The sequence below is a fragment of the Tursiops truncatus genome, chromosome 9, assembly GCF_011762595.2.
Source record: "Tursiops truncatus isolate mTurTru1 chromosome 9, mTurTru1.mat.Y, whole genome shotgun sequence".
NCBI classification, from domain to species: domain Eukaryota; kingdom Metazoa; phylum Chordata; class Mammalia; order Artiodactyla; family Delphinidae; genus Tursiops; species Tursiops truncatus.
Genome location: NC_047042.1, coordinates 51,723,570 through 51,748,842, shown reverse-complemented (window position 1 = coordinate 51,748,842; position 25,273 = coordinate 51,723,570). Strand labels below are relative to the sequence as shown.

At 34.1% G+C, this 25,273-nt stretch overlaps 1 protein-coding gene and 1 long non-coding RNA gene across 4 annotated transcripts in view; one reads left to right on the top strand and one right to left on the bottom strand.

Moving 5' to 3' along the window:
• Positions 1-25,273, top strand: part of CFAP69 (cilia and flagella associated protein 69) — a 72,233-nt gene that overhangs the window by 24,281 nt on the left and 22,679 nt on the right. The window contains exons 1-12 of one of the 2 annotated variants that reach the window (XM_073809740.1): positions 157-1,508; positions 2,520-2,596; positions 5,367-5,465; positions 8,851-9,000; positions 9,109-9,286; positions 10,981-11,104; positions 13,369-13,417; positions 13,514-13,635; positions 15,884-16,100; positions 18,687-18,851; positions 21,698-21,816; positions 23,610-23,728. In XM_073809740.1, coding sequence (XP_073665841.1) covers positions 5,375-5,465; positions 8,851-9,000; positions 9,109-9,286; positions 10,981-11,104; positions 13,369-13,417; positions 13,514-13,635; positions 15,884-16,100; positions 18,687-18,851; positions 21,698-21,816; positions 23,610-23,728 — 1,334 coding nt within the window. In that variant the 5' untranslated portion in view covers positions 157-1,508; positions 2,520-2,596; positions 5,367-5,374. Of the gene's footprint in view, positions 1-156; positions 1,509-2,519; positions 2,597-5,366; positions 5,466-8,850; positions 9,001-9,108; positions 9,287-10,980; positions 11,105-13,368; positions 13,418-13,513; positions 13,636-15,883; positions 16,101-18,686; positions 18,852-21,697; positions 21,817-23,609; positions 23,729-25,273 lie in introns of those variants that run through there. The other variant, XM_019926849.3, reaches the window with a different exon arrangement.
• Positions 1-25,273, bottom strand: part of LOC109548610 (uncharacterized) — a 133,003-nt gene that overhangs the window by 94,346 nt on the left and 13,384 nt on the right. The window contains exons 1-2 of one of the 2 annotated variants that reach the window (XR_012333985.1): positions 23,780-23,988; positions 22,979-23,074 (exon numbers count right to left, since the gene is read on the bottom strand). This is a non-coding gene — a long non-coding RNA (uncharacterized lncRNA). Of the gene's footprint in view, positions 1-22,978; positions 23,075-23,779; positions 23,989-25,273 lie in introns of those variants that run through there. The other variant, XR_004528124.2, reaches the window with a different exon arrangement.

Genomic DNA, 25,273 nt, shown 5'->3' with positions numbered 1-25,273 from the left:
ATTAGCATGCAGTATTTTCTGTTTTATTTTGTCTTACAAAAATATTATGCATTATGGTATAGCAAAGTGATACAGAACTCAGGACACTTCACTTGATCACTTGATTCCAGCAGCTGGTATCTCAAAGGTAGTACATTTTATTTTATTGTAGTCTGAGATTGCTGACCACAAGAGATTAAACTGTAAGTATATTCGAATGTTTTCTCATAATAAATTGCTCTCAAGTGAATGATAAATATGAGATAAAACAAAGAAATAATATTTTTAGAGAATCCTTGAGAAAATTTATGGACAATACTTAATAGTTTCTGCCTAGTTTTTTTCTATCTCTCTAAGAAATTTGACTCTCAAAGACATGAGAGTCAAAATGTTTTATTTGATCTTCCAAATTTGAATAAAGAATGATTTATCACCAAATTATTTTTGGCACATTTTTTTCAAAATGTAAATTAGAGATCAGAATTATAAAATTTATATATTCCATCCTCTGTACTATTTTTTCTTCAACCATTTGGGGGAACTAGCCACATAGTGGCTAATCAAGATGTATATTAAAATGTATGTTTTTGGTTTTCAATATAATATGGTAGAGGAAATTTCTTAAACAAGGAATAAACTTTTCTGACAATTTAACCTTCTAAACTTTTCTACCAATTTACTTTTTAAATAGTGAGTTTCTTTTAATATATAAATAATAGTATTAGTAGGACTATGTATATGTGGTAGGTTTATCTCTCACTTTTAGATTTAGTAGCAATAATATTTGCAATTTTGTAACTAATTACATTTAAGATTTTGTTATCTGAATAGATGTTCAAAAAAAAATTTATTGAATGCCCTTACCACACCTTACTTTTTAATAGAGACCCATGAAAAATAAAGAAACAAATTATTGCTCTGATGCTCTCAAGGAACTGTAATGTACTAACTGGAAATTATTGTTATATTGATGTGAGATAATATTATGTAAAACACTTTCAGATTTTGAGGCTATGCAAGTCTTAGAACACCAGATTTGCAAGCATTACTTTCAACATCAGTACTCCTACAGAGCTCCACCAAGAATTGGTTCTCTATGAAAGCTGTGACTGAATGTTTCATTGCATAATATGAGAAATCGTTTGAAATGCACTCTTCACTTTCCTTCATATTTCATAATTACATCATTTTTTTTTTTTTTTTACTTTCCTAATTTCTACTTTCATCGTGCATTTTTCCACACCACACCCTCACTTGATTCTCTTTTCAGGACATTTTTGGGAGATAAAAACATAGAAAATTAAAAAATAAAATCAAACCCTTCTGTTTTGGCCTCTAAGTAGTATGTTTCTCTCAGTGCATCAGAAGTATAATGCTTATTTTTTTTCATAACCTTTTTGGTGGAAAACTATTCTGATGCTTTATCTTTTAGGTTGTTTCCTTTGGTAAAAAAGGAAAAAATTTGAGGACAAGAACAATTCGTTTTATAGTTCTTCACTTTAGAGATTCAACAATGAGCTGGATATCAAGTAATTAAGTTATTTATTTCAAATGAAAAATTCTAACAAACACCAGAAATGAACCTCTATGGTATTTATAAAATATTCCTTTTCATAACTTGCCGTTGAAATATCTTTTAATTCCAGTTGACCTATATACATCCACATGTGATAGTTCCAAGTGCTCTTTTTTAACTATTTGGTTAATTTTTCTTGAAAAACATGAATTTAAAGTCCTATATATAAGATATATTAAATATCTTTAAATAGGATACAAAGTTCAAATTTTGAACTCCTGAAATGCTGAAATAGTTTATATTTTTTGTTTAGGAAGTGACTTTTCTCTCTCCTCTGACACTTAGACTAATGACCTAGGTTTGAGTGCCCTATCTTTTATGATTTGTGAATAAATTATTTTCAGATAACTTTGGTTATATTAGCTGTGAAATGTAATTCTAATATAATTAATATTTGTTAAATTCTTTAGTGTCTCAAAAAGTATATTTGTTATTTCATGGATGGTAACTGATCCAATTAATAAGGAAAAAGTCACTGACTTTTAAGAACAAATAGACCATTGATCTATTAACTGGAGTTTCAAAAACTTCAGAAAAAGCCCTTGAACAGCCTTTAATTTATAGGTGAGACTAGATCTGTGATTTGTATCAGATTTTCCAATGTCTTCCTAATTTTAATAGTACAGGTATAATCTAGTATTATTTTGCCCTCAGAGAGAAAGAAGATTCTTAAGTTTTTTATTTATGTACTGTTGCAAGATGGCTTTCTTAACCCTTGCCTTGTATGTCCATGTCTCTTCATTTTTATAAACCTATTTTATTTTGTTTTATTTTATTTTATTTTGGTCAACTGGTTAGAAACACAGAAATATTTTTGGTAGTTGTTAATTCTCCAGGGCTAAAGAAACAGGATATTTATCCTCATTTTAATCTTTAGAAAAGAAATTTTCTTCTACTTTGCAAATAATGCTTCAATTAAGGACTTCATTAAACATAACTCATATATTCTTCATTCTTATTGAAGCTTGCCATTTTTGAAAAAGAAAGTATCGGATGAAATAACATATGCTGAAGATACTGCTAATTCAATTGCACTTCTGGGTGAGTTGAGATGATAGGCCCTACTGACAAGAAGGAAATAGCTCTTGCACAAAGTTTCACTAAGGATACTTCTTCTCCAAATCTAGGCTCTTTTCTTGTTGGGAATTAATCACAGTGTGCTTGGTGACGTTGTTTGTATTATCTTCTACTCAGGTGTTTCATTATACCAACAGGATTTTTTGTTCCTTAATTTTAAGGACTGGCAGATACTTATTTGCACTTATTTGTCTTGATGTTATATATTTAGTTTGATGAAATGTTTGGTGACATTTTTTTTTGTAAATCAGAAGTATGTGTTCCTCTCTTTCAGTAATCACAAAAATATTTTCATCTTTGAACTCTAATCATTGCTTGAACCTAACTGATTGCTGGAATTGTTAGCAATTCTAACAATTTAGCAAGGGCCAAATTGTTCATTAAATAATTTAAAGTCTTAAATAAAATCATAAAATGGTGGGATATTGGGAGCTTTAGTATAATATACATAACGATGCCTGTGTTTTTGTATACAAAAATATGAAAAATATTGTAAGCAGGTTTCATATTTGGGTTATTGCTCAGTTTTCTAGAGAAAGAAAATAATAATTTTTTAGAAATGAGATCAAACACTATAGCTCCTTGAATCAGCCCCTGAGACATAACAGCATGTTCCCAAAACAAATCCCACATTAAATTTATGCTTATTAATTTAGGTCTTTGTACAGGAGAAATAAAAGATACACAAATGGCCTAACAAATTAAAAATAAATATTTACTGAATAGTTATGTTCCCAGCATTATACTCCATACTGAAAGATGATAGAAACTAATATAAGTAAAAGGCATTTAAAATTTTTAACATAGACACTAACACTTTTATGTCTAAATAAATTTCATAATCTTCAACTGTAGATACTTTGGGAGGAATTATTATGGCCTAAAGTGGGTGAAGGTATCAAGGAAATTAGAATAAACATGGGGAGTTCAGTAAGATGACCTTAAGGAGCAGGAAGACTAGAAACTAATGGGAAACTTTAATTCTGTGAATCTCTCATCAGTGGAAATTTACAGTGAGAAGCCAACCTAGAAGAGGATATGATAGTATTAACAGATAAAAAGTGTAGGTTTGGTTGATAACATTTAAAAAATCTCTGTTGCCCTTATTATTTGTAAACATGCATTTGTATAATAAATACATGGAGCTTTTTTACTGTGTCAGTCTACTCTTTGCTGAATGCCTGCCTACAGAACATGTTACTGTCTCATTTGAGGGCAGTATGAACTCTTAGCTTAAAATGAACTCCTTTCACTGATTACTTACCGTAAGTACTGCTGCTCTGTCCCTCATTTTTTTAATTGCTGGAACCATGAGTTTAAACTAAAATAATTGTAGTACAAAGTTTTGAACAAAGGCTATTCATTTTTAGTAACTTCCAGTTTCTACTATGTACTAGTAAATTATATTACTTTTTCTTCTAAATGATAGATATTTCTGAATTAAGAACAGGATTCTGGAAACATATGAAGGAAAAAGTTGGTACTCTGCCCTGAGATTATAAACAGGAAACTATGAGAGATGATCTAAACCTACAGGAACTAAAAGGGTGGTGAAGCAGACGAGAAACCTTAGAATTTCCCATAAACTTGAACGTTTGGATAGTTTTATTAGAAAAGTTTTGTTGTTCCTGTTGCCTAATTTTTTTCAAAACATAGTGAGTTTTCAACTTCAAAGGATGGGTCCAAAAAAATTAAGAGAATAATCTTGAACCTATCTGTTTTTTTAAGTGCTAGCTTTTGCTGATAGATTCTTCTCAAGCTAGGGTGAGCCTTTCCTACGTGCTCCCTCCTTCTGTCTGCTTGTTTCCCCACCCACTGGCTACCCCCAGAGATAAACATTATGCAAAGCCTAATGCAAAACACAAGTCTTCAAGGCACACCTAATTATCTCTTTCCCTCAGAGAATCCAAGCAGATCTGCTTCAGTCCTGAAGCTGATATTCCTGACTCCAGTTGTCCTCAGGCTCCCAGAGGACATTCTGGATCATTTCCAGAATCCTACTGATCATTTTCAGATTCTCTTAGGGATCATACTTGTAGGACTTCACCAGAGCAGATACAATCCAGTTTGAAATATAGACTGAAGCCAATTCAGAAGTAGTTTAAATATGACTGAAAAGGAATATTCCCTATCCTCCATCCCCACCACAATAACCTGAACATAAAACCTGCAGGGCAAAGACTGCCTAGAAACTCACTGCCTTCCAGTCTGTCAATAAACTGAGGGAGCAAAGCTCACTTGGAACTTCTCTAAGCAAAGGATGCATTATTAGAGGCAACAGATTACTGACTCTCTAGTTAGGGAGGAAAAGTCTCAGCCCTTTTCTCATACTAACGCATTTAATTCTCACAGCAATCTTTAAAGTGGTAACTATTGTTATACCATTTTATAGATGAGAAAACTAAAAGACACAAGTTTATACAGGTAGTAAGTGGCAAAGCCAGGATTTAATCTTAGACAATCTAGTTCTAGCATTTATGCTGCTAATTACCATTCTTTTCTTCCTGGGAAGGAGAGAATGAGTTGATTGAGGGGCCAAGTGTTACAACGATAGATATTCAGGGTGTTTTGTGCATGCATGCGCACGCACATGTGTGTGTGTGTGTATAAAATTACATGATCCAGTTTGAATCTCTGATGATATTTTTAATCATGTTACTAACACTGTATGCTTAAAACTGCAAATAAACTTATGGCACTGTTATTGAATAGCATTTGTTTATCTTTCTGGCAGGTGACTTAATGATAATACCAAGTTCTGAATTGAGGATACAAATTTGTAAGTGTATTATTGACTTTTATCATGCAGAACCACCAAAGCAGCATATTACAGGTAAAGTTTTCAATAGTCTTTCAGTAATAACTTATGTCTTTATAAAATAGAACAGTCTTTCTCATTTCTCTTTGAACTTGGAAAGACAGAGTGGGATCATAAATGCAACACATCGGGCTTCCCTGGTGATGCAGTGGTTAAGAATCCACCTGCCAATACAGGGGATATGGGTTCGAGCCCTGATCTGGAAAGATCCCAGATCTAGGCCACAACTACTGAGCCTGAGCTCTGGCGCTCATGCTCTGCAACAAGAGAAGCCAGGACAATGAGAAGCCCACGCACTGCAACGAAGAGTAGCCCCCGCTCACCACAACTAGAGAAAGCCCACGTGCAGCAGTGAAGACCCAACGCAGCCAAAAATAAAAATTAATTAATTTTTAAAAAATAAATAAATGCAACACATCAAAACAGTTCTTTTGGTAGTCTCAAACTCTTCAGTCATTTTAAACAAAAAAATTTATGTATTTTTTTTCAACTTTAGATTTTTCTGATGCTAAATATAACAGAATTTTTAAAGTCATACCCGTTAGTTTAATTATAATTATTACTATTAATGTTATTTAATACTGTTGATAATATTATTATTTTCTAATATTTATAATTATTCATAATCTCTGTCCCACCCACCTAGATGTTAAATTCCTAATGCTAATAACATTCTCTACCATGTTTGGAAAAAGAGTTCTGCATGTTACAGCTAAGGGATCATAATATTTAATGATAAAATGAGTCACACTGAAATGGGTGGTATCAAGATAGAGGGCACTTGCAATGTAGAGGATATAATGTTACTTAGGACATACTTCCTACCTTCATAGTTTCTGTAATTCATAATCAATCTAGGAAAGGAGAGAAGATATAAAATACATTTTTAAGTTATATGTTCCTTTAAATGGGTGGCAATAAGACTGGTAGAAAAGAAAGCTAACTTATGAATAGGGAAAAATGGGAGGACATATGAAGTAGAGAAGTGAGTAAAGAAATTATTAACTGTCAGATCTGAGCTATTGAGATAAACAGGAGAAAGTGTTTGGTAGATAGTAGACATTGGATACTAAAAGCAGAGACCAGAAATACAGGTTTGAAATTCACCCAAATAGAGGTGAAAATTGAAACCATCAGGGTGCTTGAGTTTTCCAGGAGATAAAGCATGTAAGCAGCAAGGGACCAAGAACAGCAACATGGAGAGTGCCCATATTGAGATCTGGGGAAAAACAAAACAAAACAAAAAGCAATCCAAAGAAACTGGCAATGAAGGAAGGTTCAGAGAGGAGGAGGAAAAGCTAAAGACTGCCATGTCTTGTGTGCCAGTGAATGAAATGTTTGATGAAGGAAGTAGTGGTCTCAGTGTCAAATACTGTAGAGGCTTCTGTAATTGAGGAATGAAAACGCCAACTGATGTGATATCTGAAAAGTTGTAGTTCATTTTTGGCAGATCTATTGCCATAAAGTGGTCAGGGCAGATACAGGACTAAAGAATGAGAGGATTGTGAGAACAGAGGCAGTGAATGCAGACTTATATATTAAAATCAGATGGAGAAGAAAAAGAAGGAAGATGGAGAACAATTCAACTGGTAGCAAAATCAAAGATATTTGGTTTTGTTATTATTTATAATTTTTAGGATAGGGAAAAATGAAGTTTTCCCCTATAGGCAGAGGAATAAGAAGCTAGTACGTGGAAAATTGGAGGGTGGAATTCCCAAAGAAGGCATGAGAGGATGGAATTAAGAGCACAAGTTTAGGGTTAACCTAGGCAATATATACACAGTCTTTTTAAAATAGAAAGAAAGGGAGACAAATGATATATAAGATATGACAGAGGAGTTAAGGTGCAGAGAAGTGAGGTTGATCTTAATTTGACCAGGCTCTGAAAATTGGGAATCTTAGGCAATGCTCTCACTAGCTGTCACACAGTTGGTTTCAGGTGATGGGCATGGCAGGATAGCTGGGACCACAGCTGAAAAGTCCCTAGTAGAGCAATAGTAAGAGATGTAGCCCTGGAGACAGGAATCAGGTCCATGAGCCTTAATATTACTATATCCTTCTGTAGAAATGTAAACTCAATATATAAAGATACAGTAAGTATAAAGTACATTTTGGTTGGTCCATGCATATGACAGGCTATTATGCAAATAAAATTATGATTTGGGAAAATATAGAATGAGAAAAGGCTTACAATAAAATCTTTAGTGGCTGCAGTTGAATGTAAAATTCTGCAAATAGTATATTGTTAAAGTTATATGCATACATTAAAAATATCAGTAAGAAATATACCAGATTTACAATAATCTGTAACATAGTAGCTGCTTAATAGATCAAAAAAAACAAAAGAAATATACCAGAATGTTAAGGTTGTTCTCTCTGGATGGTGAAATTCTGCAACTTGTGGTTTTCTCTTTATATTTTTTAAATGCCTAAAGTGAGTAGCTAGGGCCTTACCATAGGGAACCCATCACAGGAGTGGACAGGGCCTTGTCCAGGGCTAAAGATCAAATTCAGAAAGACAAGACAAACTGACAGACATCTCAGAACTATGGCAAAGTTAAAGAATCTAGTTGGTCTCAAAAGTCAAGAAGTCAGGGAGGTAGATAAGTATATCACTAAGAGAGAAAATAGCTGCGTCTCACGTGAGCAGGTACCCTCTGCTGTGTATTTAATCTCTCTAGTTGAGTGTAGTTGGTCAGGTACCTGTGCAGCTGTATCAAAGGAGAGGTGGTGTTTCTCACAGGCGCTACAGCAGAAGGAAATTATTATAAGACATGTCGCCAAGAATCAAACTTCCCTAAGATACCATTTTCACTAGCATTTATCAGAACAGCATTATATTTTCACCTCTTATTTCATCACCAAATTACGTAATTATGGTCCCTTGAAAGCACTAAAGTAATGTATTGACTTGAATAGTGAAAACATTTAGTATTTGTAATCATGCCACTTTCCTTCATGGAAAGGTATATCTAGAGAAAAGAAATATTGTTCTTTTTTAGAATTTAAGATACGCCTCCAACTCTGCAGTCCTATTTCAAATGCTACACCAGGGATCAGCAAACTATGGACCCCAGGCCAAAATTGGCCCTCTGTAAATAAACTTTTATTGGAACACGGCCATGCCCACTTATTTTTGTATGGTTTATGCCTGCTTTCATGCTATGGTAGCAGAGTTGAGTATTTGAGAGAGAAATCTTATAACCTGCAAAGCCTAAAATACTGATACCTGGCCTTTTATAGAAGTTTGCCAATCCCTGTGCTATACCATTTTAACATGCCATAAACTTTTTTAAAGTTTCTGTTATTGCTGTTGTTTAATGTTTACTCATTCTTTTGTTTAATGTAGATGATTACTATGTGAAATAACTGTACATATTTCTTCACTAATTGTTGTTAGGTTACCAGCAGGCTAGTTCATCATATAAGATTAAAATGGCTGAAGTTGGAGGATTGGCAAAAATAATGGTCCAGTCATTGGTGTTGTTTGAAAATCAACTTGTTGAGAAACTTTGGGTACTTAAAACTCTACAACATCTCTCAGCTTCTGGTTTGTATATTATTGTACATATTTGAACACTTCATTCTCAGCTATTTTTGTTTTTATCTAGTAATGTCAAGGCTGTACAGCATAAATAATTTTAAAATTTATTTTCAGAAGTTAATTGTACTTTAATGGTGAAAGCACAAGCAGCCAGTGGAATCTGTGCTCACCTCAATGACCCAGATCCCTCTGGACAGCTTCTATTTCGTTCATCCGAAATACTTTGGAACTTATTGGAAAAATCTTCAAAAGAAGAAATCATACAACAGCTTAGTAACTTGGAATGTTTGCTGTAAGTATATGTGGTTAGATAGGAATTTTTAACCTTAAAACGATAGCCAGTGACATAACTAAATTTTTTTTTAAATTTATGTTCAATTAGGCTTTTGATTCATGTAATGGCTATGTTTCAGGACATTTTTTTTGTACCATGGTATAAATGCATCTGCACAATAACAAGTCTTTTTTTTTTCTATGTGGAAGGCTTTTAAAGTAGCTTGTTAACAAAACTAAATTATGTCCTTGAGTATGTATAAAGTAAAATTAGATATTTAAAAGAACTATTTCATTTGTTCATTTAGTAAACCTATTTTTGAGTACTTACTGTCTTCCAGATACTACAGTAAGCATTAAAATATGAGTGAGCCTTTGAGTTACTTATTCATATATTCATCAAATAATTATTGTCTGCTCTGTGCCAAGTTCAGTACTAGGCTGTGGAAATACAACTGAAAACAATACAGAAATGGTCTCTGCTTTCACAGCACTTGCATTATGTTAAGAGAGAGAGACAAGTAAATAGGCAACTAAAAGAGAGCATACTAAATGTTATGAAAAAGATTACTGCAAGGTCCTTCATGTTCTCCTGAAGATGGTGGATCAGCACAGTTTTGTTTGCAAGCAACTGAACCCCCAACCCAACTGATATAAACCGAATAGGAAATTTTATGGGCTCATGTAACTACAAAGTCAAGGATAAAACTGGTTTCATGTGCAGCTGTATTCAAGGCTCAGCAAATATCAGGACTTGGGCCCTCTTCATCCCTCTGCACTATTTTCCACTGTGTTGGCTTTAGTCTCAAGATCCATATGGTAAGACCTACGAGGTCTAGCTTCACATAATCACAACCCCAAACCAAGCAGAAGATAAGACTTGCTATTCCAAAAGCTCAAATAAAATCCTTATAATTGAGTCCCTGTTGACCCTTAGTGGTCTGGTGTTGGCCATATGCCCATTTCAGAGTGAGTTACAGTGACAGAAAGAAGGAATGCTCTAACTCGCTTCCTTTTAGTTGAAGGCAGCTTTACAAGACCAAAAGTGGGTAAAGAGTGAATGCCTAAATAAACATAAGGGTACTATTATCACAAGAAGGGCAAGTGGCTCCTAGAAGATAAAGCAACAAATGTCCATTGTACAGGGAACCTGACCCAGACTTGGAGAGTTAATCAGCACTTCCTAATAAACCCTAATCTGGTATCTGAATGATAAATGTGATTTAGCAACACAAGAGTTCTGCATGCAGAGAGCATCCTAGACAGGGGAACAGAAGTGAAAGAAGAATTTAGCAAAATCAAAAAAATTGAAAGAAATTCAATATAGTGAGAGCAAAAAGTACAGGGTAGAATAGTGAGAGATGAAGCTAACAATGTTAGCAGGGACTGTAACATGAAAGGCCTGATAAGCCTTGGTAGGGAGGTAGGACTTTATCCTAAGAACAAAGAAAAGCCTTTAAGTATCAGTAATTTTAAAAAGGAAAATGACGTGATTGAATCTTTATTTTAGAGCAGTCACTTTGACCACCAGGTATAGATTGGACTGAGGGATTCTTATCTAGTCCCTCAGAGAACTAGAGGCAGATTTGTATAGAAAAGATTAGAAATATTTTGAAATGAGTAGTAAAATGTAAAAAGGGAGATTTTGTTGGTAGACACTTAGGTGGTATTTCCATAGAAATATGGCTTTAAAGATATGACTTCACTTTTTAGGGCTTTGAAGAAAGTATTTAAAAATCTGTTTACAAGAGGTCTTAGTCATTATGATCGTCAGCTTAGAAATGACATATTAGTGATCACAACAATTATATCTCAAAATCCTGGAGCACCAATGATTGTAAGTATGAATCAAATTGCATATTAATTCTAATTGTGGAAGTGGTGGATGTGGGGGGAGGAGGGAGTCCTGAACTATGTTGTAACATTTATGTACTTTGTTGTAATGCCAAGTTATACTGTAATGTCATTATGGTCACCAGTATACTTGCACTCTGCCAGTTATTCTTTGCATCCCTTTGGAAGGTTGATATCCTCCTCATGTATTATAATTTGCTCACAAATATAATTTACTCAGCTGGGCATAAGACCTAAATAGACATTTCTCCAAAGAAGACAAACAAACGGCCAACAGGCACATGAAAACATCCTCCTCATTGCTAATTATTAGAGAAATGCAAATCAAAACTACAGTGAGGTACCACCTCACACTGGTCAGAATGGCCATCATTAAAAAGTCTACAGAAAAACAGGGACTTCCCTGGTGGTCCAGTGGGTAAGGCTCTGTGCTTCCAATACAGGGGGCCCAGGCTCAATTCCTGGTCGGGGGTAGGGGAACTAGATCCTGCATGCATGCCATGATGAAGAGTTCGCATGCCACAACTAAGAGGTCTGCATGTCACAACTAAAAAGATCCCACATGCCGCAACTAAAGATCCAGCATGCCCCGGTGAAGATCCCACGTGCTGCAATTAAGACCCGGAGCAGCCAAAATAAATAAATATTAAAAAAAAAAAGTCTACAAAAAACAAATGCTGGAGGGGGTGTGGAGAAAAGGGAACCCTCCTACACTGTTGGTGGGAATGTAAATTGGTGCAGCCACTATGGAAAACAGTATGGAGGTTCCTCAAAAAACTAAAAATAGAGTTGCCATATGCTCCAGCAATCCCACTTCTGGGCACATATCAGACGAAGCTATAATTTGAAAAGATACATGCACCCCTGTGTTCATAGCAGCACTATTTACAATAGCCAAGACATCAACAGATGAATGGATAAAGAAGATGTGGTATATATATACAATGGAATACTACTCAGCCATAAAAAGAATGAAATAATGCCATTTGCAGCAACATGGATGGACCTAGAGATTATCATACTAAGTCACACAGAGAAAGACAAATACCATATGATATCACTTATATGTGGAATCTAAAAACAACACAAATGAACATATCTATGAAACAGAAACAGACTCACAGATATAGAGAACAGACTTGTGGTTGCCAAGGGGGAGGGGGTGGGGGAGGGAAGGATTGGGAGTTTGGGATGAGCAGATGCAAACTATTATATCTAGGATGGATAAACAGCAAGGTCCTACTGTATAGCACAGGGAACTATATTCAGTATCTTATGATAAACCATAATGGAAAAGAATATGAAAAAGAATATATGTATAACTGAATCACTTTGCTGTACAGCAGAAATTAACACAACATTGTAAATCAACTAGACTTCAATAAAATTTTTTAAAACACCAAACAGTCAAGGAATTTATACTGTGCAAATGGGGAAAACGTCCTACATAGCTTCCTAGTCAAGGTTGTAATGTGTAGATGGGCCTATGTTTCTGTGGAAGCCCCTGGTCAGCCAATAAATTCTCATTAGCATCCTTGCAAACATTCAGGTGAATTCCATGAATGTGAGTCAATAGGAATAACATCTTCTCATTTTAAAGAAACCATATGGATCTTAAGGTAGTAGGAATATATAGTTGCCAACTCAAAAGCCCAAGGTTTGTCCCTATAAATTCTCCCTAATGTCCGAAGTCCAACTAGGATATCTCTGTCAGGAATGAGTTCCCTCACGCTGAAATGTTTTCTGGTCATTCTTCAGGGCTTTTCATGTTAAGTAGGAATTGTTTGTTGTCTCTTGACCAAACCTTTGACATATTTGAGAGTGGTTGGGGTCAGGGTGGGGAGCCAGGGGGTGTTTAAGAAGAAAAGCTGTTGAAAATAACTGTTTTCTTCCCTTCTTTCGTCCCTTGAAGGTATAGATAATGAATTACATAAGTTACTTCTAGCAGTACGTTTTGGGTTCTTACCAAATTTTAAACAGTATCTTGTAAAATATTCATAGAATAATGTAATATATTTTTTAGAACCTACAGAAGTAAGTTTAATATTAAATAAATTACAAGTTTATCTGGCTGTATGCTTTTATTTTCTTTCTTTCATCCCTTATTATTAGTGCTTTATGAACTCAGATGAATGACAAGGAGAGTCTGATAAAAAAATACCTATATATTAAGTAAATATGGGCATCTGTAACTTAATTTCCATATAATTAATTCATCCTTCTGTTTATTTTGTGTATTTATATTAGGAGTGTGGCTTTACCAGGGATTTGATATTATTTGCAACATTTAATGAAGGTAAAAACCATAAAACTTTCAACTTATAATCATCTTAATGAGTCATACATCATTTCAGCTTTTATTTTACTCTGCCTTTTTTTTCCCCTCTCACAGTTAAAAGCCAAAATCCTTTGGTGAAAGGTCTTAAGTTTTCTAATTCCTATGAAGATTTTGAGTTGAAGAAATTGCTATTCAATATAATTGTGACCTTTTGTAAAGATTTATCTACTATACAGGTAAAAAGTAATCAAAATAAAAATTAAAATTATCTCACTTTGTAGTATAACTTTTTAAAAGCCACGGCTGCAAATCTTTCATCAGCCCATATATTTACCATAGAAGGTAACAAACTCGTATTCACTGGAATTTCACTTTTTCAAAATTCTTATCTATTAATGAACAGTGAATTTACCTAAATTTAAACCACATAAACCAAGGAAAAGCAGGAAAACCGTGGAGATTTATTTATATATTTAGAGGTCCTGAATAAGAGAACATAAACTGAAAGAAAATCCATATAGGCCCACCCAGCCTAATAGTCTATCTTTGACCATAGTAATGAGGGATGATTTTAATGCAGGAGGAAATTGCTTATCTCTATGCTGCCCATCTCAAACTGTATGAACCTGCTTTTTCTCCACACAAATCTAACCTCCTTATGTACATATTTTTATTACCCATGAATTATCTTAATACTTTATATCCTACATAAAGCATGGTGTAATTTGAAGAGCACTGGAAATGAATTTCACTTCTGTCTTATCGCCTACTAGCTGTATGGCCTTGGCAAAGTCACCTAAACTTTCTGAGGCTCAGTTCCTCCTTCTGTTGTGAGACTGAGATAAAGGCTTTGTAAACTATAAAGCAACAGAAACAAATATACTACTTACTAACAATTCCATTAGTTTAGTTATTACTGCATTAATTGAAATTTCATTTTAGTCTTAAAACTCTTTCAAGTTCCAAGGGAGGATTCATTCTATCAATTTCATTAGTGATAATATAAATGTGGTATAATATGGTGGTTAAGGCTTTAGTCAGGTGGAATCCAGTGCTGTCGCTTTCTAGCAATGTGATCTTAAATACATAGTTTAGAGTCTCTAAATTCCAGTTATCTCAACTTCAAAGTGGGGAAAACACCTATCTCATGGAATTATTATGAGGATTAAAAGAGCTAAAAACAATTTTTTTTGGTAATGCCACTTTGAAGCATACACTAAAAAATGCTCAGAAAAAAACTGTCTTTACAGTTATAACTTTATTATTCATATCAAAAATGTACACTCCATAGAAGCTAAATGTATTTTCTGAAATGCAATATAGAAAATCATTCAATAGAATATGGTTTATTATTATAGTGGCGTACTATATAACTATTAAAATGACAGATACAAAGATAAGAAAATTTACACTATAGTTTATAAACCAATTTTATTTGACAACAAAGTCAAATGGCACAAAGACTGATAAGCTTCTTAAAGCACTATGTGAGCAATGGAATCAACTAATTTTTTTTCTGTCATATGTTTGTGTTTGTGGTTCAGTAATGGTAGTGATAATGAATACGTGTACTGTTATATGCAGTTCACAGAGTATTTCAAAAAAATTATCCACTTACTACTTACAGCAGTGCTAGAACTAATTGTTATTCTTGTTTTCTCAGTTCTAAATCTTGTGCTCTTTCCATGTGGAATAGTAGAAAATTTAGAAAAATTCATAGATTTATTGTGAAAAAATCTTTGTAGAATAATGCCAGATAAAAAGAAAATTGAATAGAATATAGCATATGGTGTGTTACTATCTTGTGAACCATAAATATATATCAATCAGAATCAGCTATAATATTAACTTGATTGTCATATTATAATAGCTTTGCATTTTTGTTTTATTTTTATTGACATCATGGATTCAGTACAGTTTTAAAATTCTTGGCGTGTAATTAACTATGGCTTGTGACCTGACTGGTATTCACTGGATAGAGTATTTGTATAAGTTCTGTTGCCTATGCTTAAAAATAGCCATAGTCTATTATCATAACTTCAGACAAAATTGACTTCTTAAAGTATATATACAATTGAGTCTCTGAAATGTTTCCTTTAAGAAACAAAAGTAAGGAAGACAGAAATAACCACCAGTTTATTTGCTCTAAATTTTCGACTCCTGTGGTTTTATCGTAAGCGGGAGGTAAACTGCGTATATAAGCAGCATAGATTAAAAAAACTAATACTTATTTTATATTATTGTCAGCCATAGAGTGTATATCCCAGAAAGGGGGATCATAGTGAACTGTTGTTATTAGTGAGTTTGGTTTTGGGTTTTTTTAATTTCTGGTACTTAACATAGCTTGGAATCTTTAGGAAGAAAGTATTTTGAAATGATCATCAATAACACATCAAATTGGAAATCTTTTATTAAATTTTCTTATATTAAATAAAATTGTTTTAATTATGTTTCTAACATAGTACTTTTTGCCCTTTCTCATAGCTATTAATTGATGGCAAAGTTATTTTGGCTTTGTTTACCTATGTTAAAAAGCCTGAGAAACATAAAATAGTTGAATGGTCTGCAGCACAGTATGAAGAATTACAACTGCACGCAATTGCCACTTTGTCATCAGTGGCTCCTTTTTTAATAGACGAGTACATGTTGTATCAGGGAAATGCTCACGTCCTTGCATTTTTAGAATGGTGTGACAGTGAAGGTAAGTGGCCTTTCAGATTCCTGTCAAAATTCTAATCTACATATTTCAACTGAGTGGTGGTGTAGAAAAAGAAATACAATTAAAAGGAGAACTAGTAGATCTGGCCTTCTGTGATCTTAATGTATTTAAATGGTGTTTTAAGGAAAAAAGCCTGAGATTTCATTTATAGTCAGACATTAGTAAATGTTAGCATAGTTGATGCATACCTTTCAGTAAAATTAATCATTCATATAAACTGATTTAAATTTTTATATTATTAGGCCCATCCAATAATTATACTGTCCTGTAATATTTTAATTAATCATTCAACAAATATTTATTGAATGCCTACTAGTAACCATATATTGTTTTAGCTACTAACGAAACATTTATGTTCAAAATAAATGAAGTCCATACCTTCATGGAGCTTCAGATTTAGATCTCTAACCATATGTAGTCTGCCAAGTTAGCAGAGCCCCAATTTGTATGAATATTTCATTTCAATTCTCATAATTCTTAGAAGGGAAATAAGAAATACATTCTTTTGTTAAAAAAAATTATAAGTAAGATACTGTATTCTTCTCTAGTAGTAACTTTGCTCTGGAAATAATTTTGTATGGTACATTTTCATTAGATCAAGAATAGCACTCATCCATGAGGAAGAAAAAATTATAGCTTATTTTTATTCTCTAGTTTTTAATATGCTGAATTACTAAATTTAGTCATGTTAAATTACTGTGCATTAAATAAAACAATTTTCCTGTCTCTCCTTTATATTATTTATGTTTACAGAAGTCTATAAGGCAAAAAAAAGGAAATGCTGCCTAACAAGAAGTCTGATAGCTAACAGTTATTGAGTACCTACTATGTGATAGGCCTTAACCCCCTCAGCAGTATTAAACCATTTAGGCCTCACAACAAATCTAGGAGTTATAGGTTCTATTATTAGCCCTGTTGGTCAGTGGGTAGAACTCAGAGAAGTTAAATAACTTGTTCCTTGCCGCATAGTAAGTGATTTAATGCAGGCAGTCTAGCTCCAGAATCCACATTTCTAAACCTATACATACTACTGAGAACAGTATTTTGAACTTTTTTTTTTAGCATTAAACAAAAAGCTACTTCTAAAAGAACCTTTCAAAGAAAGCATATTATAATGAAGAAAGAGAACTTGCCTTGTTATTTATCAAGACTGACCATAAAGCTATAGTAATTAAAATTGTATGGTACTTGACCAGGCATAGACCAGTGGAATGGAATATATGGGAGGTTGGCATCATCAGAGATGATATTGCCAATCAATGAGAGAAGGTTGGTTCTCGGGCAGTTGGCCCTCCGTGTGAAAAAATAAAAATTAGATCCTTTCAACTTGTTTAAAAAAGTCAATTGCAAAATGAATTAAAGCCCTAAATGCAAAAAGTTAAACTGTAAAAATCTTAGAAGAAAACATGGGAAATTATCTTTATGATAACAGGGTAGAAACAGACTTTTTAAATACAGAAGAGCTTAACTATAAAAAAGAGTATTAAAGATTATTAAATGTATTAAGTACTGTAAAACAGAAATATCTGTATTACAAAATCTGAATAAGATAATCTATAAATTGAGGGAAGACATTTACTCACCACTCTGACTGATAAACGATTAGAATTCAGGTTCATAAAGAACTCCTACATATCAAAAAGAAAATAACTCAGTAGAGAAGTAGGCAAACAATAGAGATTGCCAAGAAAATTCTTCAAAATTTTTGGAGAAAATTTCAAATTTTCAAAAAAAATTAAAAGACACTCAACCCCACTGGTAATCAGAGAAATGTAATCACTCTGCAAATTAAGATAACAATGAACTACCATTTCACATTTAATAGATTGGGAAAAAATCTATTTCTTATACATTGTATCCATATAACCACTTTGGGGAACAATTTGGCAACTTTAATAAAATTCCATGTGGGTATATGATTCTGGTGTCACAGGTGAAACACTTCTCAGTGGGAACAAGAGGACATGAACTAGAATGTTCATTGTAGCAATTTGTACTAGTGAATGGATAAACTTATTTATAAACTGGATGTAGAAAGCAGTTAAAACTGAGTGACCTAGATCTACTTGTAACAATGTGAATAATTTCAAAAATACAACGTTGAGGGCTTCCCTGGTGGCGCAGTGGTTGAGAGTCCGCCTGCCGATACAGGAGACACGGGTTCGTGCCCTGGTCCAGGAAGATCCCACATGCCGCAGAGTGGCTAGGCCCGTGAGCCATGGCCGCTGAGCCTGCGCGTCCGGAGCCTGTGCTCCGTAGCGGGAGAGGCCGCAACAGTGAGAGGCCCGCGTACAGCAAAAAAAAAAAAAAAAAAAAAAAAAAAACAACGTTGAGTAACAGAAACAACTTACAGAAGATACATACAATAATGATACATTTGAGTAAAATTTAAAAACATATTTCTGTACTGGAAATAGAAAGAGGAGGGGGATGGAATCATATTTACTTCTCTAAAAAAAAAACCCTAAAGTATGACAAAATTTTAACATCTCTTTAAACTTATATAGATATAAAAGATGTCTAATCTAAATTTCTTGATGTAAAGTAACTATTAATATTTCTCTACAGATTCCTTCTTTAGTCATGGGAACAGTTTTCATGGTACAGGTGGCCGTGGAAACAAGTTTGCCCAGATGCGTTACAGTTTAAGACTCTTGAGAGCCATGGTCTACCTTGAGCATGAGACCATACACAAGGATCTTTGTGAAAAGAGAGCAATTCAGCAACTGATAGGTAAAAACGTAACATGTTTGTGTCCTGATGAAAGTAGAATGTTTATAAATTAGAACTTTTGTTTGAAATGTTTTTCTACACATTTATTTTGTCCTATATCTGACAAACTCCTGAATATTTTCTTGATTTTTGTTTCATACTGTTGCTATAAATTAGTTTGTCTTTACTGAAACATCATGATCACTTATCCTTTAAACATTTGTTTACTTAATTCAGATACCATTTCATTTAGGATTATCTTTATCTTTTTTTTTTTTTTAATGGGCTAGTGTTATATTTCACTCTTCTAGGAGTAAGATCACCACTTTTTGGCCAGGCCTTTTGGAGTCATTTTAAAAGAGGATAACATTACATTTTCCAGTGCATTTGACATTACCAGAACACTGGTACACTGGTGTATACAGAAATGTACATAGGTTTTCTGATGTGAAATATCAGGATATCCTTAATTTTCAGCTTAAAGAGTTGACTGTGCTAAGTCACTTTATCTCCAACATACATACATGCGAGCTCAGTGTAAAATTCAGAACCCCTAAGCAAAAGCTTTCTACCTTTTGTTATTTAAAAAATAAATAGTTCTCTGGCCCTAATCTTTCCTGACTTTGAGAAGTAAGAGCTATATTTGTCATATCCATGTTCAATGACTGCCTTATGAGAAGGTGATATAATTTGCTGGATGTCAATTAATTACAAATGCTTACTCAAAAACTCTTCTACCTGTTCAGTGCCTGCTCTTCTATCATTAGTGGATTGGGGTGGTGCCCTCTAATAATAATACTAGTAAGCAAAATGAGGATACTGAAAAGGGGGCTAGGCAAAAACATTCACTTTCTTGATGAGTTTACTGGGGGATGACCAAACCTGAAAGTAGATTTTATCACTTCTGTGCACATTTCATGATACAGAACTCAGTGTGAAGGCCCCAGCCTAAATGGATGAATACAATTTTCCATATATCCAAGAAGAAGTCTTAATCTTACCTGGTAGCAAGTGGGGAAGGGAAAGCAAATAGCAAGGGTTCTTTTCTTCTCAGGACCTTTCCCTTTAACTTGAAAGAAGCTGATCTTTATTATGTGAGTTCCTAGGGGCAGGAACCTTCTCTTACAGAGTCTAACAGAGGCTCTATAGTAGAAATAAGCTCAACAAATAGTAATCGCACTGTAAATGTAAATGTTTATACACCTGTTGTGTAGGCACTGGTGTCATAAACATGTATAGAACAGAACTCTCAGGACCTTGCCTTAATGAAAACAAAAGGAAAGATGTATGTCATAGAAAGATAGCATGCATTACCCTGCACTGTTAGTAAGGCACCTAGTGAGTAATACAGAGAGTAAATGCCACAGGGTAGTTTTCAATGCTGGGCAATCTTAACAAGAATCTTTATGAGTTAGGGTGTGAGGGTAAGGCTGGTTTCAAGAGGAAAAAAAAAGAGAGAGAGAGAGAGATGGTCTTTCAATCAAGGGGACAGCATAAACAGAGACATGAAGCCAAAATATACATGATGATGTGTTCAGAGCTAGCTTAAGTGGAGTCAAAGTTTTATGAAGACAAATAATATGAGATAAAGTTAATTGTCTAGTCAGAGGCCAAGCTAGAAAGAGTTTTGAATGGCATACCATAATAGAGTTTGAACTTCATTCGCTTTAAGCATGGGGAGCTATTAGTGGTTTGGATTAGGAAAGTTATATGTGCAATGCTATTTTAGAAAGAGGAAATCTGAAAAATATATCCAATGGTTAGAATAGAGCAAGGAGAAGGTAAATGTAGGGAGTTAAAGGATACCGAAATATTAAGAAAATAATTCAGTATTAACATAACATTTATTACAGACAACAGGGAAAGTGACATCCCTGTACACAGGTAGGAAGAAGAGGAGATAATCTAGAAAGGAGAAGCAGATGCAAGGCCAGCCAGGTTGGATTCCTAGAAGGTGTCCTAATAAGGGAGCATATGCCCTCTGTCCATGGCATGCCTCTGCCCTGGTCTCCAGCATGCTCACCTAGCCTTCCTAGCCTCTGATCCTTCACCTGCTGTAATTCATCCTAACAGGACCAAGAATTGTCCCTTCAGAGCCAACAGTGGAAATAGGATGTGATTTCCATGGCCCTTTTACTTTGAAACATAGCTCCACACCTTCCTGCTAATGCCAGTGATCCCTTAGTAACTGAGGAAAAATGACTTTTGTTCCTTATACAAAGCTTAAAGGAAAAGTCCTTTTTTGAGGCAAAATTTTATTGTGAATGACATTCCATCAGTGTAAATGGCTATTTTCAAGTCTTTTAAAATTTTGATTGGAAGGAGAGCTTTTAAAGAACATGGGAATATTGCTACCTAAGTTGTTGAAGATGCCTTCGAGTGGACATAAGGAGACGATGCAGAAAGAAGTAACAGGAATAGAAAACGTACTTAGGGATGTCTTCCACCTTTGCCTAAGATTGACCCTGTTAACCACAAGGGCAAGAAGAGATGAGGCAAGCTATGATCAGGCATTTTGGTCATATATTTGCAAAGGCACACATCTTTGCCTCATGAAACTGCATATTTTCAAACAGTTTTGTTTGCTTGGTGAAGTATCAGGTTGTTAAGGGCTTCTTTTAATGACATGCCATTAATTATGTACTAGAAATTCTATATATATGGGGCTACTGATTGTACTGAGACCCCAACGAATCCATTTATCATCTTCTGTCTACAGCTTCTAGGAAACCATACAATGAAAATAGCCCTTTTAAAAGTAGTTTTTCTAGTTGAAATTTTATAAGAAAGAATTTCAGAACAGTAATTGATCAAAATAAAAATACAATGTTCAATAACTTTACATTCTTTAACATTTTTCAAATCAGGAATCTTTAAAAATATAATAAGCAAGTATAATGATAAGGAAGAGGCCATTCTTTTGGAAATTCAATCTGATATTTTACTTATTTTATCTGGTCTTTGTGAACATCATATTCCTAGGAAGGTATGTATGCCTGTGAATCAAAGTTTTGTTTAGATCTCTCAATCACATAACACTATGAACTTTTCCTTAGTAAATGTCCATAAATATTGGTGTTTTTTTAATCTTACGAAGATTTAATATTCTTTTTTAAGAGTATAATTACATACAGTAAAGTATATAGATCTTAAGTATATAGTTTGATAGGTTTTGACAAATATATACATCCATTTAACCAATATCACAATTAAAATATAGAATTTTTTTTTTTTTTTTTCGGTACGCGGGCCTCTCACTGTTGTGGCCTCTCCCGTTGTGGAGCACAGGCTCCAGACGCACAGGCTCAGGGGCCATGGCCCATGGGCCTAGCCACTCTGCGGCATGTGGGATCTTCGTGGACCGGGGCACGAACCTGTGTCCCCTGCATCGGCAGGCGGACTCTCAACCACTGCGCCACCAGGGAAGCCCTAAATATAGAATATTTTTATCTCCCTGTAAAATTCTTTCATGCCGCTTAGCAGCCATGCCCCCACTTGCCTACAGGCAACCACTTTTCTGATTTCTATTCCCATAAATTAGTTTTGCCTATTTTTTTAACTTTATATGAATGGAATCACATAATTATTTACTCTATTAGTTCTGGTTTCTATCAGCCAGCACCATATTTCTGAAATATATCCATGTTGTTGCATGTATCAATAATTCATTCCTTTTTATTGCTGAATAGTATTGTATGAATACAACAAAATTTGTTTCTCTATTCCCTTATTGATAAACACTTAGGTTGATTCCATTTGGGACTACTATGTTTAAAACTTTAATTAACATTCTTGTACTAGTCTTTTTGTGGACATAATGCTTTCATTTCTCTTGGATAAATACCTAGGAGTGCAACTAATGGATCATAAGGTAGGTGTATGTTTTGAAGAAACTGGCAAATAGTTTTCCAGAGAGGCTGTACCATTATAAATGATGTTTTGGGTTTGAATTCGGTTCATACCTAAAATTAAAAGTTAGAAAAAGAGCTTAATTCCCTTTGATCTTTTTAATGCCATAGCAAACTCTAAGTCTCAGAGATTAATAACTTAAATAGCAAGACATAGATTTGGAAAGATAAAAATTAAAAATTATGAAGGTTTCAATAGAGCAATTTGAGGGAGAGGCAAAAAGAACAGTAAACACATACTTAGCTCCAAGCTTTCGTAGAACTTCTTATATTCTGTCACCCTGCGCCTGTGTTCTTCTGGAAAATACTCATAGTCTTGCTTACTGGGAACCAGAACTGAACGACAAGACAATAGGAAAGGTAGGTACTTGGTAACAGACAAATATTAATTGGTGAAAGCATCACATAAATTATTAAAGGTTTTAACTGCTATTTATAAATTTATTTCTCTCTTGGGAACATTGGAAAATCTTCCATGATAGAATTTTAACCCCTTAAATTAGTTGTTGCTATCTAGTACTCATCTGACATGATGTTAGATTACATTCATTACAATGTGGAAGAAAACCATGGGATAAGTCTTATGGTTTACTTTTTTTTAAAGAAAGAGAAAGGGAAAAAAATATAAAGGGGCATTAAGCTGCATGTTGACTGATATCCTCTCTAAAATGACTAGCTTTACAGTAATTTGTCTTAAATTCCTGAGAACAAGTGAGTACAAATTTAAAAAAGAAAAATTGTATTACAGTACTACTTTCCTAAAAATGTTGTTGTATTTTTCTGGTAGAAAAACTTTTAGGGGACAGGATGCAATAGGAAAGGAAAGGATTATTTATTTATTTCAAGAAATACTTTTAAATAAATCTCTTAGGAAATTTTTGGAACTGAAGGAGTGGATATAATTCTTCATGTAATGAAAACAGACCCCAAGAAGTTACAGAGTGGATTAGGCTATAATGTACTTCTTTTTAGTACATTGGACAGCATTTGGTGAGTATTACTGTACCCATGTTAGATAGAATCACAGTAAAAGAAAATTACCTCTTTTGGTAGCTATGTATGCCAATTTTCTTCCCTCAAAACTACAGCAGAAAGATGAGCCTTTTTCTTTTCAGTAGTCCAGAAATGACACTATCCTTTGGAAAGTAGTCTTGTCCATCACTCAAATATAAAACCATTCTTGTATCTAAACTTAAATCTTTGTTTTTTGTGATTTGAATGTGTTCCATTTTGCCCTGGCCTGGGAAAACACAAGCATCTACTATTACTCATACACTATTCTTATTCTTGAAGACTGCTGAATTCCTCACTCATCTTATCTTAAAAAGTTGAAAACCAGTTGATTAGGTATTTCCTAATCAATATTGTTTCCCAAACATTTTAGCATTCCAAAGGGCAAATATATATATATATATATATACTACTTTTCTTAACATTAATTTATGAAATTTTGTCTTTGGGAAAATTAGTTGAGTTTCCTACATCATTAACACTTAACACATTTCTTCTATTTGGGTAGAATTCATGAGAGCCACACTACAACACATTAGTTTAAAAACAAAAAAAAAAACCCCTCATGACTATAGACCAAATGGGCCTAACAGATGTATGTAGAACATTCTACCAATAACAGCAGAAAACACATTTTTTTAATCACTGTGATATTGTGATTTATAATTTTAAAATATGTATTTGGTTCATTTCTAGGACAGAGCTCCTAAAATTCTTCTAATTTCTTAATAAGAGCAATGGGAACATCTTTTGTTACAATATTTGCTCTTTTATCCCCAGTTCCTATAATAGTTTGAGTAATAAAGATGAAAGTAGTATCTTTTGTTATTCATAACAAGCCCCTTTCAACTACATCTGAGTTTATGTTAATGAGGTGATTTTTGGAAAGCCCCTAGATAACCACAGGATGGGAGCCTGGTTGCCAGGGGAGCTAACTATATGGTTAATTAAAGGGTTGTAACTTTCAGCTCCACCCTCAACCTCCAGAGAGGGGAGAGAGGCTGAAAATTGAGTTTAACCATCAATGGCCACTGATTTCATCAATTACACCTACATAATGAAGCCTCCATAAAAATCCTAAACTATGAGATTGAGAGAGCTTCCAGGTTGGTGAACACTTGGAGGTGCTGAGAGAGGGCATGGAAGCTCCATGCCCCTTCCCCATATACCTTGCCCTGATCATCTCTTCCATCGGGCTGTTCCCAAGTTGGATCATTTTATAATAAACTAGTAATCTAGTAAGTAAACTATTTTCCTGAGATCTCTGAGCTACTCTATAGGTGTTTTATCAGAAGCACAGGTGACAACCTGGACTGGAATTTAAGGTTGGGGAAGGAAAGCAGCACAGTCTTGTGGGACTGAACCCTTAACCTGTGAGATCTGATGCTAACCTAGGTAGATAGTTTCTGAATTGAACTGAATTGTTAGGACACCCAGTTAATGTCCACTGAGAACTGAAGAATTGGTTTGTGTAGGAAAAACCTACACATTTGGTGGCCCTAAGTGAAGTATTGAGTAGTTTTG